The sequence below is a fragment of the Pavona decussata genome, unplaced genomic scaffold (genome assembly GCF_977016875.1).
Source record: "Pavona decussata unplaced genomic scaffold, jaPavDecu1.1 SCAFFOLD_64, whole genome shotgun sequence".
NCBI classification, from domain to species: Eukaryota; Metazoa; Cnidaria; class Anthozoa; order Scleractinia; family Agariciidae; genus Pavona; species Pavona decussata.
The window spans coordinates 4,691,009-4,707,745 of NW_028145484.1; the positions used below are offsets into that span (position 1 = coordinate 4,691,009).

General features: G+C 38.1%; 2 protein-coding genes across 2 annotated transcripts; one reads left to right on the top strand and one right to left on the bottom strand.

Annotated features, from left to right (window-relative positions):
• Positions 1-1,741: 1,741 nt before the first annotated feature.
• Positions 1,742-8,565, bottom strand: LOC146478632 (uncharacterized). The gene is made up of 5 exons (XM_085111741.1): positions 7,992-8,565; positions 4,759-4,887; positions 3,907-4,044; positions 2,877-3,379; positions 1,742-2,310 (listed from the first exon to the last, which is right to left on the bottom strand). The coding sequence occupies exons 1-5, from the start codon at positions 8,563-8,565 to the stop codon at positions 2,062-2,064; spliced, it is 1,593 nt and encodes a 530-aa protein (XP_084967867.1). The 3' UTR covers positions 1,742-2,061.
• Positions 8,566-13,290: 4,725 nt separating this feature from the next.
• On the top strand, positions 13,291-16,684 carry LOC146478633 (beta-1 adrenergic receptor-like). The gene is made up of 2 exons (XM_085112208.1): positions 13,291-14,934; positions 15,150-16,684. Exon 1 carries the CDS (start codon positions 13,862-13,864, stop codon positions 14,798-14,800), a length of 939 nt encoding a protein of 312 aa, XP_084968334.1. The 5' UTR covers positions 13,291-13,861; the 3' UTR covers positions 14,801-14,934; positions 15,150-16,684.
• Positions 16,685-16,737: the final 53 nt, after the last annotated feature.

A 16,737-nucleotide genomic window follows, 5' to 3' on the forward strand; every position in this document is an offset into this window, starting at 1 on the left:
ATTCTCTTCACTGATTGGTTCCCTCGCAACAAAGGCTTCCGATATATGGCGCGTTTTCAGGCCGTTCAAAATAACGTATGTAAGTGTATAGTTACCACTCAAATTGAATTCCAAAAGTCAACTTACATGATGATTTTCAGTTAATGACCTCTGTTGACTTGCTGTCTTGTGATGGAATCGTTTCTTTGCGTCATGACTTTCAAATTTGCACTTTTCTTAGTTCTGAGAAATATGCTTGACACCTTGACACAGAAAAACATTACAGCAGGCAAAAGCAAGGCGTGACAGGCCTTCACGACTCCTAACAATGGAAACATTTTTTAAAAGTAACCTCTTTGTATTTTTTGCCCGGAAAAGCATGTCATTTCGAGATTTTCCTTTTTAAAGGAAATAAGTAGTGGCTCTTTGAAGATTTCTCGTAGGAAAACGGCTGGTTATGTAATTAAGTGCCATTTCCCCATCAAATACATGTTTGAGGTTGGGAATTGATGGTTGATACTGTATCACGAGAGGCAATATTTGTTTGGGGGTGTTGTTTTTTGCTTCAATGCCGATGACCTTTCTGTAAATTTGACATCTGATAATTTTTCTTCAATGAGATTCTTTGGGTAGCCTCTAGCAAATAGTCGTGATTTAATCTTTTTATATCTTAATCTCTTAATATCCTCAAGAGTTTGTTTGTTTGTTTGTTTGTTTTTTGAGTCTGTCTTTTGGGGGAGGAGTCTTAGGGCTTTACCCTTTACGAATCCTCTTTTGACTCCCAGTGGGTGACTAGAGTAAAAATGTGTGTATTGAAAGGTTTCTGTGGGCTTGAAATGCGTTTAATATCCCGCATGGAATGATGCGGGAATAGACTGCCTTTGGGGAGAGTCTAGTTTCGAGACTCTTACCCCAAATGTAGGGTAGGTACGCCTGATTGAAACTTCGCAAGTCATTCTAGTGTAACGAAAGTGGATCCAAAAGTCATTGCTAGTCGCCGTTTCTATTCGCAAATGTGACACCGGTAAAGATAGCCATAGTTTCATAAGTCGCATTTCAAAAATAATGCTTCCTTTGGTTTCATCATCAAATAATCCAATCTCGTACCCAGAGTCCTCAGGCTCTTTAGCCAGCGGTTAGTCGACAGGAGAGACTGAAGAATTCGAAAAATTTACATTTTTTTATTGGCTGCCCCGTAACAGCTTGCATTGTTTTACCGCAGAAATCCTGCGGTTATAAAATTCCAGTTTCCCAGAGTCTCTCCTTGCGACCAATCGCTAGCCAAAGAGCCTGAATACTCTGGGTACGAGATTGCAAAATAATTCAACAACTTATGCTAGCAATCAGTCATCATTCTGATCTGAATTCTAGGCTCATCGAAGGCTCACTTCTTAAATGGCGCGTTCGTTTGACCACATTTGATCAAGAAAGAGTTATGAGCTGATAACTCTGATGCGTTTAGCCGATCAAAATGCTGTCCTTATCATAGTAGTCATAACTCTTGTTGTTTTAAAATGCGAATACGAGAATTAATTTTTGTTTGTTCTATCCTGGCCATTACTTAACGACGTCAACTATTGAACGTTTTGGCCTGAAAAAGTATGAAGTAAAAATTAACCTGACAATACCTTTTTTGAAATATAATTTTATTGTCTAATTTTATCAATTGGACTAGACAAGTTGTCACATGGAAAGTGCGTAACATATCTAACATACAGATATGTATCATGATAAAAATGCTTTCAAGTTGTGACATGGAAAATTGGCTTCAAGCGGTGAAAATCAATTATGACCCGGCTGTATAGCTCAAGAGTGACGTAAAAGAATGAAAACAGGAAATTTAGATCTTTACAATGGAACGCTTGCAAGTGAAGAAGAACTTGTGAGGTTTTTGCAACGAGGTAAGCCCTAAAAACTACAATGTAACGTATAGAACTGTCTATCGCGATCCTGTTTTTTATGAAATCAGTAAAAATAGTTGTGATACAGCTTGATATCAATTTCAGCGGTTCATACGACGTTGATAACTCAGAACGACATCAAAAATAAAAATTTTTTCCATGGAGAAATAAGAGAACGAAATTAAGAAAAATGGTAATCTTTAAGATTTATAGGAAATGGCACCTTGCCAAGAAAATAATCCTCCAAAAATAGATCGAGTGGCTTCATAACGTGGTATTTGAAATGCACAGTGTCATGTTCCTTATAATACGCCACCTCAGGGCCCCCGGTACCTCCTGGATAGGATCTCGTGAATGGATAAACATCAAGGACCTCTAAGCCAGCCCTGCACATAAGGGACGTAGCAAAGGAATTGTACAGCCTCACACGCTGGAAAGGAAGAAAATGCAAGTTAATCAGATTCGATTCATTGATTAGGAAAGCTGTCGAAACACGTTATTCATTGGAAACAAAGCAATACAAGCCGCCAAACCTTGCGAGTGTGCGGGTATTTCAAAGAAATAGGTGAATAATTTCTGAGCAAACAGAAACCTCCTCCGCACTCTGAAACTCACCGGTAAGTCTAGAAATCGTTGCCAATTCAACCAATCCCCTGCGTATCTACTTAAGAGAGTGGGACCATTTCCAACAGTAGACTGTTACAGGGACTTCATTATCTACATACCGGTAATGTGAAAACTTGTTGTCAATAGGCAATTTTACAGTTGTGTGTTTAGTTACCTGGTCTTGGATTGGAATCGAGACTGGGGTGACCTTGTTTTGATACAAACCTCACCAGCCTCGCTTCCAATTCAAGGCCACGTCACTAAGCACACAACTGTAAAATGGGCTATTACCCAGGCTTCAGCAAACACCCCCACCCAGTCCTCCTTGCCCCCTAGGAGATCGTCTAAAGCATTGGAACGGAGAATCCTAGGGATGTTATACCGACCTACCGGTAAGTTAAGAAATCGTTGCCAATCAGCCTTCAGCCGACTTCCGACGTCTTTCTCCTTACTCATGGATGTGGTAGTCTTCCAAATCACTCGAGTCTTGTATTTCAGTTCACCTGTCTCTGTATTCTTCTCATTTAGGAGATCCAAAACACCATTCATTAGGAGCTGATAATTGGTGAAGCTTGTGCTCTCCATGTAATGAAGTCCCAGGTTTAAGATCATCACACTGTTTTCATTATTCATCTCAGGCCGTCCCAGGATCCCTCGTAAATAATCTAAGATTTGATGATAGTCGAAATCTTTGTCGTCCCAGGCCACTGGCTGTACGCTCGGCCACGGGTATACCCAGAACTTGCTCAGGTTACAAGATATGAAGACCTTCGTACACAGCGGTCCATCCTTTAGTGATACGTACAGTCTTTCAGCCTGAGAGTCACCGAAGATCCACAAGGTTTCTGGATTGGGAGTAGTGGTGTTTGCGCGACTGGAAAAACTTGATATCCCTGTCAAGAGAAGGAAGAACATAACTCAAAATGTAAATTGAGAATTATTTAAAATTCACAAATAGACAGTCCTGAATACGTTTGTAGTTGAAATGCACGTGCTAGGCGTCACCTTAAGTGTAAATAAACCAAACCGATTGAAGGGCTGACACTACGGCAAAGGGCATTTTATTCGGGCCAATATTGCAACTAGTACCACCAATTTTCTCATTGTAACTCTAACCCTGAAGAAGAGTTGAAATATTGGCCCAAAGAAATTGCCCTTTGCCATAGTGTCAGCCCTGCACAGTTTGTAAGTGGTAATTTACAGAATTTGCTTTTATCGAGTTTTTTCACGTGTAAGCTAATAGGTTCAATGCTGTACACATACTTCTCATTTTTGAAAGCAAATGAAAAAAAAAATCAAAATTCTTATGTAAATTTAAACGTCGGTTACACCCTTAAGAACCGCAGTTTTAAAAATTTGGCTTTACTCAGGCTGTAAACATCTTCACATAAACGTTCATTAATTTAGTAATTTTACTTACGTCTGAGATAAGGTTTCCAATTTTTCCCAAGCCAACGTCCAAAGCCATCCCACATGAATTTGCATTTGATACCACAAGACAAGTCAAAACTGGAGAAAATGCTTAAACTTTCAGATAATCTGTCTATCAGATACGTTCCTGAGGAAAACAACGAGGCGAGACATTAAGAAGACAAAAATAAGAATGTGGTATGAATGAGAAATAAGAAAGGCAGTTGTGAATGAAGAAGGAATGAATTACGAGCGAGATACTATGATACGAGTGAGGTGTGCGCGAATGACAGCGAGTGAATACGAATGAGATACGAATGAAGTAAGAGTGAAGTACATGTACGAATGAGATAGGAGTGAGGTATGAGTGAACTAATAATGAAGTAGAGTGATGTACAAGTGAAACACTAGTGAAATACAAGTGAGCCCCGGTTAAAACGTCGCGGCGTTATCTTCTTGTGGAACTCAATCCATCCTAAAGCACGACGTCTAACGTCGTGCTTAGCCCGTGCAAAACTCAATGCATAGGTTGGGTTAATGTATTCATGATCACAAAGTATGCATAGTTGTAAGGCAGTAATTTTGGTCTAGCGCGACTGATTTAAAATCGAGCTGTCGGATTAACTACAGTCAAGCTTAATTCATTTGAGGTTCGACGCGGCCATAGCATGACGTCTGAATCGGGCCTCAAGTACGAGTGAAATACGAGTTCGGTACCGGTCGTATACGAGGTACGAGTGAGGGACCATTGAGGCATGAGTAAAGTAGGAGTGAGTTACGAATGAGATACAAGTGCAGAACGAGTGAGGTACAAGAGAAGTACGAGGAAACTACTAACAAAGGAGTAAAATATTCCACCTACCCCCATCTGTAGGCATTGGTATGTTGATCATAATAAGTTTTCCTTTCTGGAAAGGTTGAAGAAGATAATCATCTTTGGCGCGATTTTTACCAAGAAACCCGTTTCTTTGTAATTTACCATGAGAATTCCCTGTCAGCGTAATAAACATGAATATAGAATGACTTTTGGTAACGAATAGTCAGATCTATAAACACAGTACTTAACTGGTCAAACCGCAACATAAGCAAATCATGTTGGATTCCAAAAAAGACACTCTAGATCTAAAGTAAGTTTTATGTGCAGCTTTCACTAGTATTAACAGTACTCAGTCAATTTCTGATGCACCAGATAATAATGTAATAAATATTACTTCGATAACATTAGTTTTTGACATTGCAATACCATTATACGATATTTATTGCGTGGGAGGCTACGCATTTGCTTCGAGTTCCCTGAGTAATTACTTAAGCTGTGTTTTTACGACACTCATTTAAAAACTGTTCTTCTCTGATAATAGCGATAGGTACATTATTATAAAATACGACTAGCGTTATTACAATGTATAACAACTGTTGTTACAGTTTACAACAGTTATTACAATTCACGCCATTATTGATAATTTACGACAGTATAGATACATGTCACTCGGGTAAAAGCCGTCGAAATTTTTTCAAACTCCTACAGGATTGCATGGCAACAGGGCCAAATACACTGTAACATTACCGGTAGCAGACAATGAAAACTTGAGATCTTTTTCCAAATTCATTTTCCAAAAACAATTCTTCTCGCATCAGTTCGCAGGTGAGTGTTTTATAACAGATTAATCTTAAACAGCGGGCGCAGTTAACTATTTCTATTTCAGGCTTCTACTTTTATTTAGGAGAGTTTTGTGAACCTGGCCCAAGGTTGAACTTATCGATTAGCATTACAGCGGTTTCCAATTGAGTGTCGTAAAACAAAAACCAAAGTAATTACTCTGGCCAATCACAACAGCTGTAACAACATAACGAGCCAATTAGAATTCGAAGCAAGTACATGTAACAGGCGCCAAGCGCGGGAAAACGCGTGCGGCCAAAACACGATTGGTTTTGGTTTGGATTCCCATTGGTTGAGAAAGTGGCCCAAGTTTGTTAACCAATCACAGAGCGCAGTAATGCAAAACCAAAGCAAACGCGAAATTACTTTCGACACTCAATTGAAGAGCCGCTCTATGGTAACAAGTTACTTGTGACATGCTTGCGTGGCTTACGGCTTTAAAGCTGCCTACAAGATCCCACGTCAGCCAACTCTCGACATGTAGATTCATTGGACTGTATAGACTTAAGTCAGTTTTTTTTATATTATTATTTTTTTATTTTACCGGTGTTAATACACCGTATTCACAAATGGCGGATGCGCGGGAAAAAACTGGCACTAGGTATCAAAACGAGGCGTTTTAGGATAAACAAAAAATAATTTGCCTGCGAGTACAAGCTCACAGAGAGACTATTTAGCTGATAAGCTCTTAAACAGCAAGTTTTTCAGATCGCTGGTTTCATTCCGAACGAGAGAGGTCTAGTGTTTCTTGGTTCGTTTCTTGTAGCAATCCTAAATGCAAAATAGACAATCACGGAAACAAATCGGTTAGAGTTTTTGTTTCCGAAGGATTCAACTTTCGAGCGCAGATGGACAGAGATACTACAGAAGTTTGTTTGGTATGTCTTTCGGAATCCGAAGGTGAGATAGGTCTTGAAGGAAGCAAAATGAACATATAAAAGGATGCATTTCTAACGAGAGTTGCGTGATCAACTTCGTATCGGACGTTCCGAGCGCGAGAGAAACTACAACCATTTGTCTAAACCGCTATAATACCAAGAAAAAAAAGACGAAGACAACAACGAAAAGACGTGAAGGATGTGGAGAGAAACGGCTGGACGAATAATTAAAAAAGAAGCAACAGATGAACCAAAACTTGTCTGCTTCGATTCATTTATATTGTAGCCGTACTGTAAACAACAAGCAGAGAATGCAGTTCCCTCAAAATTCATAATTTGTTAAATCAATCAAGTCATCAAAATCCAACTGTTTAACAATGGAACAAGCTCAGAAGGAACATTTCTTGCCTGAATGAGAAAATTGTATTCCGTGAAACAGGGACTAGAGAACACAGCATTGTGGCTTTTTAACCGACATTTCGGTTGAAATCATTAAAGATTCGCATACTTAATTGGGTAATTTGTCAGAATTAGATTATCGTATTTCGCTTTACACTGGGTTCCTAAACTTGCCATTCCTTATTATGCAGTTACAATATAACACATTTGAGAGTGACATTCTTGAATTTTCTTGCAGGATCGTTTTCTTAAAATTGATACCTTACTTCCAGTAGTTCCTCTTCACTTTGGTAACTGCCACATTTTCAATGACTTGCATGAATCTTGGCCAATTTTGCGATGCATGATATCTTTTTTATTTCGGGGAAAAAGCGCCTAAAATGTACCGAAATATTTAAGTCTTAGCTCACATATTGCTTCCTTAGTTAAACTTTTCTTTCAGTAGCTTCCCTCCACCTCCTTTTGTTTTCGTTTTTTAGGCATTAGAGCTGTTCACAATAGTAGGAGTCGGTTTTTGTAGCTTTTGTGATCGGAACTTCCGAGTAGTAATCACCACGCAACCCTTTTTTGGAACTGCGTCCGTTTGTAGATTCATTTTCTTTCCTTCGAAACCTGTTTCAATTCCCTTTCCAAAAAATACATTGAATAAACCTGTGTGGCTCTTGCTAGAGTGAAGATCTTTCTAACAACTTTTCATATTTTCTGTAGACATTACACTCGAAGGTTTGAAACACAATCTAACTCAGTTTTTTCCTGTGTCTGGTTTGCATTTGAGATTGCTACAAGAAGCCAACCAATAAATAATAAACACTAGAACTTGAACTCGTTCGGACTAAGTGATCATAAAAACTCAATTTTTAAAAACTCAGCACTTATCGACCCTCTAGAAGCTTACATTCGCTGGAAATTTTTTTGGTTTATCCTAAAACGCCTCGCTTTGATGCGTAGTGCCAGTCTTTTCCGCGCGTGTCAGCCATTTGTGAATACGGTGTATACTGCTTATTTAAATAACAATAATTGTCAAAATAAAAGTGTCTTAATTGCCTCTCAGCCTGGGCTTTGGTCGTTAAAGTTTGGTTAATCTCAGCTTCAATGTCTTCGAAAAAAAGAATTTCTACAAAAATAGAGTGCATCTTGAAAGAATCTTTAAAATACACCTACCTACAATGAACCAGTTTTCCGGCGGGTCTCGGTATCCATCACATAGGCTATAATCCAGAGTAATATCCAACTTATAGACCCCCGGGTCCATAACCAGAGTTAAGAACTCGTATGTACCATTCCCATGATCAAATACTGTAGGTGACACGGTGGCGGAACCGCGCAATAAAACACGCCAAGAGTCACCGCCAATGAGTTTCAGTTCTCCATTGCTTGTCCTTGTTTGAATACTAAAACGGCTGAATTGTCCTGCAGGTCTGATTTCAAACAACGAAATAAAACTTTTTGCTACATCAGTTTGTAGCTGTCGATTCGGTGAATCTCCGTTCCAAGATATATTATAGAAACAAGGTTTTAATATCGAGTCCATATCAACTCGGGCACGGTGTATGCGGCACCAATTTTCTTGAAATTCGTAGATTTTTTGAGATATTTTCAATTTGTGCTCGTGTTTTCGCGAATTCACTTCGTTGCTGACAAACTGATAATAAAGCAAAAGAACTGCCACCGCTGAAAGCCATAATTTCAGAAATGTTTTCCACTTCTGAATCAGGATTTGTATCATTTGGTACATTTATTACTCATTAAGTAATGAACAGATAATGAAAATAAAAAAAAGGACTGGCACCATGGTAACTCTACACAGTTACAAAGAATGCTATTGTGTCACACTGTCACCGCAAATTAGTTTTTGTCTTTCATGATCGTCTGATTTTGTTTATGAACTGTCCAATTGTAAATTCCTCCAATGACACAGACCTTGCAGCTAGTTACTTGATATCTTCCAGATATTAAAAATGATACTCTTATAAAACTAGTTATTTTCATAGTGGACTGATTTTAGGCGCCCCAGCTTGTGCAAATAAAATGATAAACAATGAATTTGTAATTTGCATTTGAAGAGGTTGACTAGCAATAGAGTTATCTCAGTAGAGTTATGACTTAGAGTTAGAGTTAACGACTACCAAAATCCTGAATTCAAGATTTTGTACTGCCAAAATCATGAATTCAAGATTTTGGAAGGGAAAGCCAAAATCCTGAATTCAAGATTTTAGCAGTCCAAAATCCTCAATTCAAGATTTTCAGTGTACTGCCAAAAACCTGAATTCAAGATTTTGGAAGGCCAACATTCTGAATTCAAGATTTTGGTAGTCCAAAATCCTGAATTCAAGATTTTGGAAGGGAAGGCCAAAATCCTGAATTCAAGATTTTGCAGCTCTTACTCCACCCTATAACTCTATGAAGATAACTCTAATAGTAGCTGAGTTGAATGTTCGTTCGTGAGCTTGTCTCAAATTGAAACCGTAGCATAAGACCGAGAGACAAAGAGTTCTCGCGTATGCACGTGATTCGAAGTTTGTAATTAAAAATAAAAGTAATTCAGTTTCCTGGCTTTCATTTTGCTACCTCATTTCAATCTCATTGTACCTTGGACTGAGCAGTGATCACTTCGTTTTTTTACTTAGTAAAAAACCGGATTTACTGGCAATAGAATATAGCTCTCTTTGTCCTTTTTTATAGTATAGACATAAATATTTTTTAACTAGTAATACGTGACTCGCAAAACCTCGCGAAGCTAGGGCTGGGTGGACAGTTGATTCGAAGTGATGTTGTCTTTTGTCAGAGCGTAACATGTCAATCGAAATTGATAATCGAAAACGTAGTCGATAAGTCGATAGTACTCGATACTTGTCGATAATTGTCAATCGACAAGTTTAATTTGTCAATAAAAGTCGATAATCACAAGATTTTAAACTGACTTTCGATCGTTATTGACAGAAATTGGGCCAATTTTCAATCGGCTGCGAATTTAACCAAGCCAATTATCCGAACGGCAATTTATGGAAGTGTTTACAAGCTCAAAATTAAATCTGTAGGGCAATAAAGTTTAATAAAAACTGAGCAACCAAGTGTTTTGTTATAAGTGCTGTTGTTAATCAACGTAGAACAGTATTTTTATCTTGATAAATGGTGAACATTACTTCGTTCAGCAATGCTAAACCGTTCGCTCGTGCCCGATTTCGTTCCCTGTAATATAACCCGAACTGATGTTCCCTGAGCAACGTTTTTCTAAAAACAACGAACTTTCGAGAGGTTTTTGGAGATTTGATGTGAATAGAGTTATTTTGCTGCTCCTCCTTTGGGCTCACGTTTAGCCCTCAGTGAATAAACATGAGTTGCACCTGACGCCAGCCTGTCTTCCAACCTGTTTCTGCCTAGCAACCTTCCCTTTGTCTGACGTCATTCAAACTTCGTTTGCACTGTTGTCATTCGACAGCGCGGACGCCTTCAACGATTATTTAACAATTATTCCATGAGCGCGCGTTGGATATGAGATGGTAAATAGCCAACGAGGCGCGAAGCGCCGAGTTGGCTATAACTAATCTCATATCCAACAAGCGCGAATGGAATAATTGTTTTATTAAATTCTCCGCGTTTGGACATTGCTGTTGAAGTTTATTGAATTTTTATATTTTAAAAATTTAACGACCGGATGTTGAGGCAGCCTCCGACCAAAGCGCGCGAAACCTAACGATCACATGACACGCGCAGCGCTTTGCAAACGGAGTTGAATGAAAAATCGAAAGCGAAGAAAATCAGACCCAGTCGGACATCTAAAATTCAAGAAACGTTTAAATGTACGAATTATAACCTTTCTGAGACTAGCATTCAAGTGCTTTTGAAGTTCCAGCTCATCGAAAAGCGTAATAGTTGTGCACATTTGAGCAAATGTTCTGCTGTGTGGTGCCGAGCGAAGGAAGAGATCAGGGCAAGGACAGCTTTTTTCATGCTGAACTGAATTCCTCGCGGACGATTTAAAACACTTCAGGCAAGTCTAAGTGTAAGAGGTACAACTTCACTGAGACAAGCATTCAGTGCAAGTTTTTAAACTTCAAGCTTACTTGAGAAGCGTAAGAGCTGCGCACATTAGTGCAAATGTTTTGCTGAGTGGTGCCGAGCGACGGAAACGAACATTATGGCCGCCGCTCGTACGGATTTCGTAGATGAACCATCTGAAGTCCTCGTAAATTCGTAAAAACATGAAGGCAGGCATGAAGCTCTTCCTGAGAAATTTCTTCGATTGGCTTTAACCTCTTACCGCCAGGATTTGCAAGCCATCCTGAAATTTTTGAAGGTAACCGGTTGTTATTGTTGTTGTTATGTGATCTAAAAAATCGTAAAATCTTGCAATTTTGAAGATTTTAAAGGAAACTTCAGAGATACGTACCATTAAATAGTGTCATACCGAACTTTGTGGCCTTTATTGTTGTTATATTGAGATGGCATTGTTTGGTATTTCTTTCTTTTCCTTTTTTTTTCCTACATTTTTCCGAAGAAACTTTTGCTTCCCGCCAAAATTTAGCTTAGCAAGACCTGGGGCTTTCGTTTTCCATATAAGGTCAAACTACGGTATATGAGCTGATAACCGAGATTTAGTGAACCAATCAGAACGCTAGAAATGCAATATCCGAGGCTGAGAATTTAATAAATATATATAAAAAATTTTCGCTCGAATTCGCGTGGCTTAGCTCCGCTCGGACCTTCGGGCCGATAAATCCATTAACCTTGCTTCACGAGGAACAAGATGTGCATTTTAAGTTTAGATAAAAGACAATGATTTTTTTCCACCAGTTCTTTGTTTATTGAAATTATGTCTAAGATCTGCACACAGTGAGTTCTTCAGTAAAGGGGTCACCTGTCGTATTCTGACGGGCATTAGAAAGGTAATTCTTGAAAAGTAATTAAGTTTCCTGGTTTTCATTTTGCTACTTCATTTCAATTTCACTGTACCGTGGACTGAGCAGTGAGCGTTTTTTTACTAAGTAAAAAAACCGGATTTACTGACAACAGAATATACCTTTCTTTGTCCTTTTTTATAGTATATACATAAATATTTTTTACAAGATGCGCATTTCAAGTTTAGATAAAAGACAATGATTTTTCCACCCGTCGTTCTTTGTCTATTGAGATTATGTCTAAGATCTGTACAAAATGAGGTCTTCGAGGTGGCAATCATGCACACCTGTCGTATTCTGACGGGCATTAGAATTACAGTTGTTTAACGACTTTTTTATTTCTCATACATCATCTTGTAAGTCTCACGAAAATTAAGGCCACAAATCAATCTTTTGACAGGAAAGCTAGATTAAACGTATCGCACATTTTCTTTTCATAACACCATGCTAATGACCACACCTACATTTCTTTTGGTCGAGTCTGATGCTCCTGTTTAAGAACAACAAAACTTTAACGTTTTGAATTGAAAGCTTTGCACTTTTCTGCGCAATACTGCGCAACAATGCACCATTTGTGTAAATTCTTAGATCCCAAACCCATAATTTCTGACACATTAAAAAGTGAAACTTCACGTGCCATTTGATTTTCCAAGAAGAATTTCTTCAGTATGTCTTCCACCATTTTTCGTTTTTTTTTTTTTTTTTCCAAAGAACGCTGAAAACCTTAAAGAAACATTTTTTTGGCAGTACCCAACAAGCATATTCGAGAAAAAAAGAAGAACTTCAAATTTGTTTACTGTTTTCCAAGGTCGATAATCTGACACAGTTTGCCTCTGTTCGGATTTTTTTTGCCATTTTTCAAGTCACGGCGGAAAGATTTTATCTTAAAACAAGTTCCTCTGCCCTGACTTTTCGAGTTGCCGTATTGTTTTTCTAAAGATCCAAGCTGGTTTTATTTCGCTTTCCTCCCTTCAATGCCTCCTTCGGAAACCAAAGGAATTACTTTTCCAATGTAATTGAAGTTCCTGGTGACAAAAGGCGAAAAATAACTTGTTCTTCTTCACAATTCAAGCTCAGAGAATTTCTGAGGTGATTTTGGCTAATTCGAACATACTTTACCAACTTGTAATGTTGAGTACCCTTGACTTATTTACATACCAACCGGACTATACAGAAAACAATTAAACCCAGCCAGTATCTGATTGACAATAAACTCCACGCAAAGGTAATAACAATCTGATGTCTTTTGCGGCCGTCAAATAATGAAGAAGACAACTGACTTCGGGTAATAACCACTCTTATCGGAATATAAATATTAGAAATAATCTGTCGAAAATCGCCATGTACCTTTATAAACCGAATTGACGAACTGATCACGAAAAATAACCAGTTTTATCAGTTGCGTTTTCTGAGTTTATTCAGGTGGAGGAAAAACCACTAAAGCAAATTTGCATGAATATGAAGATGACAAAATTGATACGAGAATTGATAAAGGGCACGTACAAATATATTTCAGTCGATAATTTACTTTTCCATGACTAGTTTTGAACGCGATTATAACAAAAGTGACTGATAAGTAACTGGCAAATTTATCAAAGTTTAATTTCCTGTCTTTTGTTCAAGAACTTTTCAAAGCACTTGGGATTTCACATTTCGCGCAATCCGCATATATTGTAGTGAAACTTGGTGATAACAGAAGGTGAACAAGAATTACAAATAGCGGACGTCAGTAACTGATAATAGCGCTGATGACAAAGACGAATTCACTTTCTGTCGATGGAAAAGCACGAAAGTGGGCATCAGTATCTTTTTATTTGACATGAGTTTCTGTTAAACAATTGAAACATTAGAATGATCAAGCCAAGAAGGACGCCAATCAACTGCTGTTGTGGCGTCATCAGAACACTTAATATAGCGCCAAGAAAAGCTGGATTAATTTTCTGCCGAAAATTACTCGTAATTTCCTTGTATTCAGTGGAAAGAGATTTGGTATAAAAACAGATACAACAAGAAAGGCTGCCGCCGTCTGAAAAAGGACTGAACCAGTTCGCGAAAGAGAAATTTATTCACGCAGAATACCTTTAACACTTAGATCTCCATCCCAGCAACGGAAATTAATAACACTTTCTCGAGATGAACACAACATCAACGCCTTACGCATCAAGGCAACAACCTTACGTTTTCGTGGTATTTTCATCGGCGTTAGCCGTTCTAATATTAGTGGGAAACTTTCTTGTGATCGCAGCATATCGCAAAAACACTCGCCTTCAAACTCGAACGAATGTTTTTATCGTAGGTCTGGCTATATCGGATTTTCTTGTTGGAGGTGTTTCCGTGCCGATATGGATTTATCTCACGTTTGTGAACTACCAAGGAGTCCTGCATGGTTTGTTCGAGTTTTACATAAGTTTTGACCGATTCAGCGCGTTGGCGTCTATATTTCATCTCACTGCAATCTCAGTGGAGAGGTACCTTGCAATCTTGAGGCCATTTGACCACGGGAACCTATCATTCCGCGTGTACAAATGTATGATAATAGCAGCATGGCTTACAGCGGGTTTAATGGCCGTGTTTTCCGTGCTAAGCGGTTTTCTCGCATTCAAAGCTGTATCCACAGTCATTGTGATTACTATCGGCTTCATTCTACCCTCAGTATTAATGCTAACAGTGTACGTGGGAATCTTCCGAACAGCCCGAGCGCTTATCGACAGAACGCCGGGTACCCGAACAGCCGAATGCCTCCGACATAAAGTACGCGAAGAGCGTAAAGTCGCCCTCACGGTCAGTGTTGTAACGATACTGTTTTTAATCGCCTGGTTGCCTTTCTTTGTGCTTTCCATGCTGGGTCAGTTCTGTGTTAGTTGCCTTCCTAAAGGAGAAGGTCAAACTGATAAACTAGTGATGTTCGTTAAATGGCTGCACTATACAAACAGTGCAGTAAATCCATTGGTTTACGCGTTTAGAGATGAAGAAATGAGAAGAAGTTTTGCCAGGCTCATCGGGATCCGCAAAAGTAATAGGAACAACTGTCACCAGGAACGTATGGAAAACAATACCGTGGAAATCATGTAATGTTCTTGGCAAGTTTGACGCCTTCACTATCAGATTTCAACATATGAGGAGTACTAGCACAAGACGAGGTGGTTGTAATGGTTCGGTGCTACTGAGCAGTACTTTCCTGTGGTACTGTTGTTATGCTGTACAAGGTGGTTCTAACTTTTGAGTCTGTGGATGAAATCCTAAAGTGTGACCATTCAAATGAAAGCTACTGAGCAGTGCTTTCCTGTGGTGCTATTCATTATGCTGTACAAGGTGGTTCTAACTTTTGAGTCTGTGGATAAAATCCAAAAGTGTGACCGTTCAAATGAAAGCTACTGAGCAGTACTTTCCCGTGGTACTGTTGTTTGTTATGCTGTACAAGGTGGTTCTAACTTTTGATTCTTTTTTTTTAACAATTTTTATTTGCATACATGACATGAGATTTACAATACTGAGCACTCTTAACATTACTTACAATAGACAGAGTACTAACCACAATAACTATATCTACATTGTTAACAATACTTATAATAATAATAATAATAATAATAATAATAATAATAATAATAATAATAATAATAATAATAATAATAATAATAATATTTATCCAGGGAGCCCACTCGCCTTGGCGGTTTTCAGTGGGGCCCTGCAAATTAAAAATGAAATAAAAAATAAAATTACCTAAAAATTATTTCACAAGATCAAACGAATTTAAAAATAGCTAAAAAGGGGCAATGATTTGATGGTTATACTTACAAAACTAAAAGTGCTTACAATGTCCACACTACTTACAGAAATAACGCTATGTCTTTTAGTGAACACTTTTTCTTATTTTTACTAACAAAACATTACTTTACATCAAATACAATTTTTACCAATTTTACACTGAGTCCGTACAAAATGATCAAGCTAGAAAGCAACTGCTAAAGATTCTTACTAAATTAAAAGAAAAAAATATATTTATATAAAGCGATTTTTAAGGAAGAAGAACTGCCCATCTAAGTCTAAAATCTGACAAAAAAATTATTAGCGACAGCAATCTGTTGTCGAGTCTAAATTTTATCGGAAAGTCGTAAAAGGAAGCTCTGGAAGCTCAGTACACCCCCGCCTTTGCAAGTACAGAAGATGTGGTATTTTGCTATGAATATTGAGTAGTTTTAAGCCTGCCAATATGAAGATTTTTCGAAAAAGCCGTAAAGTATATTACTTTGATTTAAAGATAGCTTATCATGGTTCTTTTGTAGCCACCAGTCTTGAAATGTATTCCAGAAGGAGTACACTTCGGTGCAGAGGACGAACAAGTGGTATAAGGTTTGTCTCTCATTTTTGCACAGAGGACAGATGTCACTTTCGGCTATTCCATCGCGGTGTAAGCTAAATTGGGTGGGTAGTATGTTGTGTATAATTTTATACTGAAACATCACTAGTTTGACCTCTTTTGTAATTTTAAACGGTAACTGGTATGCTTTGTCAAGTGTTTTTTCGCGGCTAAAGCCATGTCTCAAAATTTTATTCTGGGATGTTAGTGGTTCAAATGTATCTGTTAAGATTGACGAGTAGATAGAGCCAGTGGACAAGTTTGTCACGGAGTTTTCTTCAGCGTTGGTATGATTCTGCGGAGTTATTGTTTTTTTTTTTTCCACAAAGATGGAGTGGCATCTAACAAACCATAAAATGTTGTAAAGGGCACTTGTAGGTTATACAAAGTCTTAAACTCAGAGTAGCTGCAGAGATTTCCGTGTGTTAAATCACATACGTAGACGATGTTGTGGGAAAACCATCTTTTGTAGAAAACCGGTTTCTTATCAATTAAAATATTGCGATTGTTCCAAAGAATTTCATTTTTAAAGTCTGCTTCATTTTTCGTCGACTTTTTGAAGTCATGCCAATACAAAAGAATTGAACGGTAGAAAGGGAAAAGGTTTTCCAACGAGAGCATCTTAGGATGGTAATTGCATCTGGTTAAGAAA

Bases quoted from the DNA above. Each gene is read 5' to 3' on its own strand.
- LOC146478632 (XM_085111741.1), bottom strand. From the start codon at position 8,565: ATGTACCAAATGATACAAATCCTGATTCAGAAGTGGAAAACATTTCTG. The intron at 4,045-4,758 runs GTAGGTGGAATA...TGTTTTCCTCAG, and splicing joins ACCAATGCCTACAGATGGGG to GAACGTATCTGATAGACAGA. The intron at 3,380-3,906 runs GTAAGTAAAATT...TTCTCTTGACAG, and splicing joins TTGGAAACCTTATCTCAGAC to GGATATCAAGTTTTTCCAGT.
- LOC146478633 (XM_085112208.1), top strand. From the start codon at position 13,862: ATGAACACAACATCAACGCCTTACGCATCAAGGCAACAACCTTACGTT.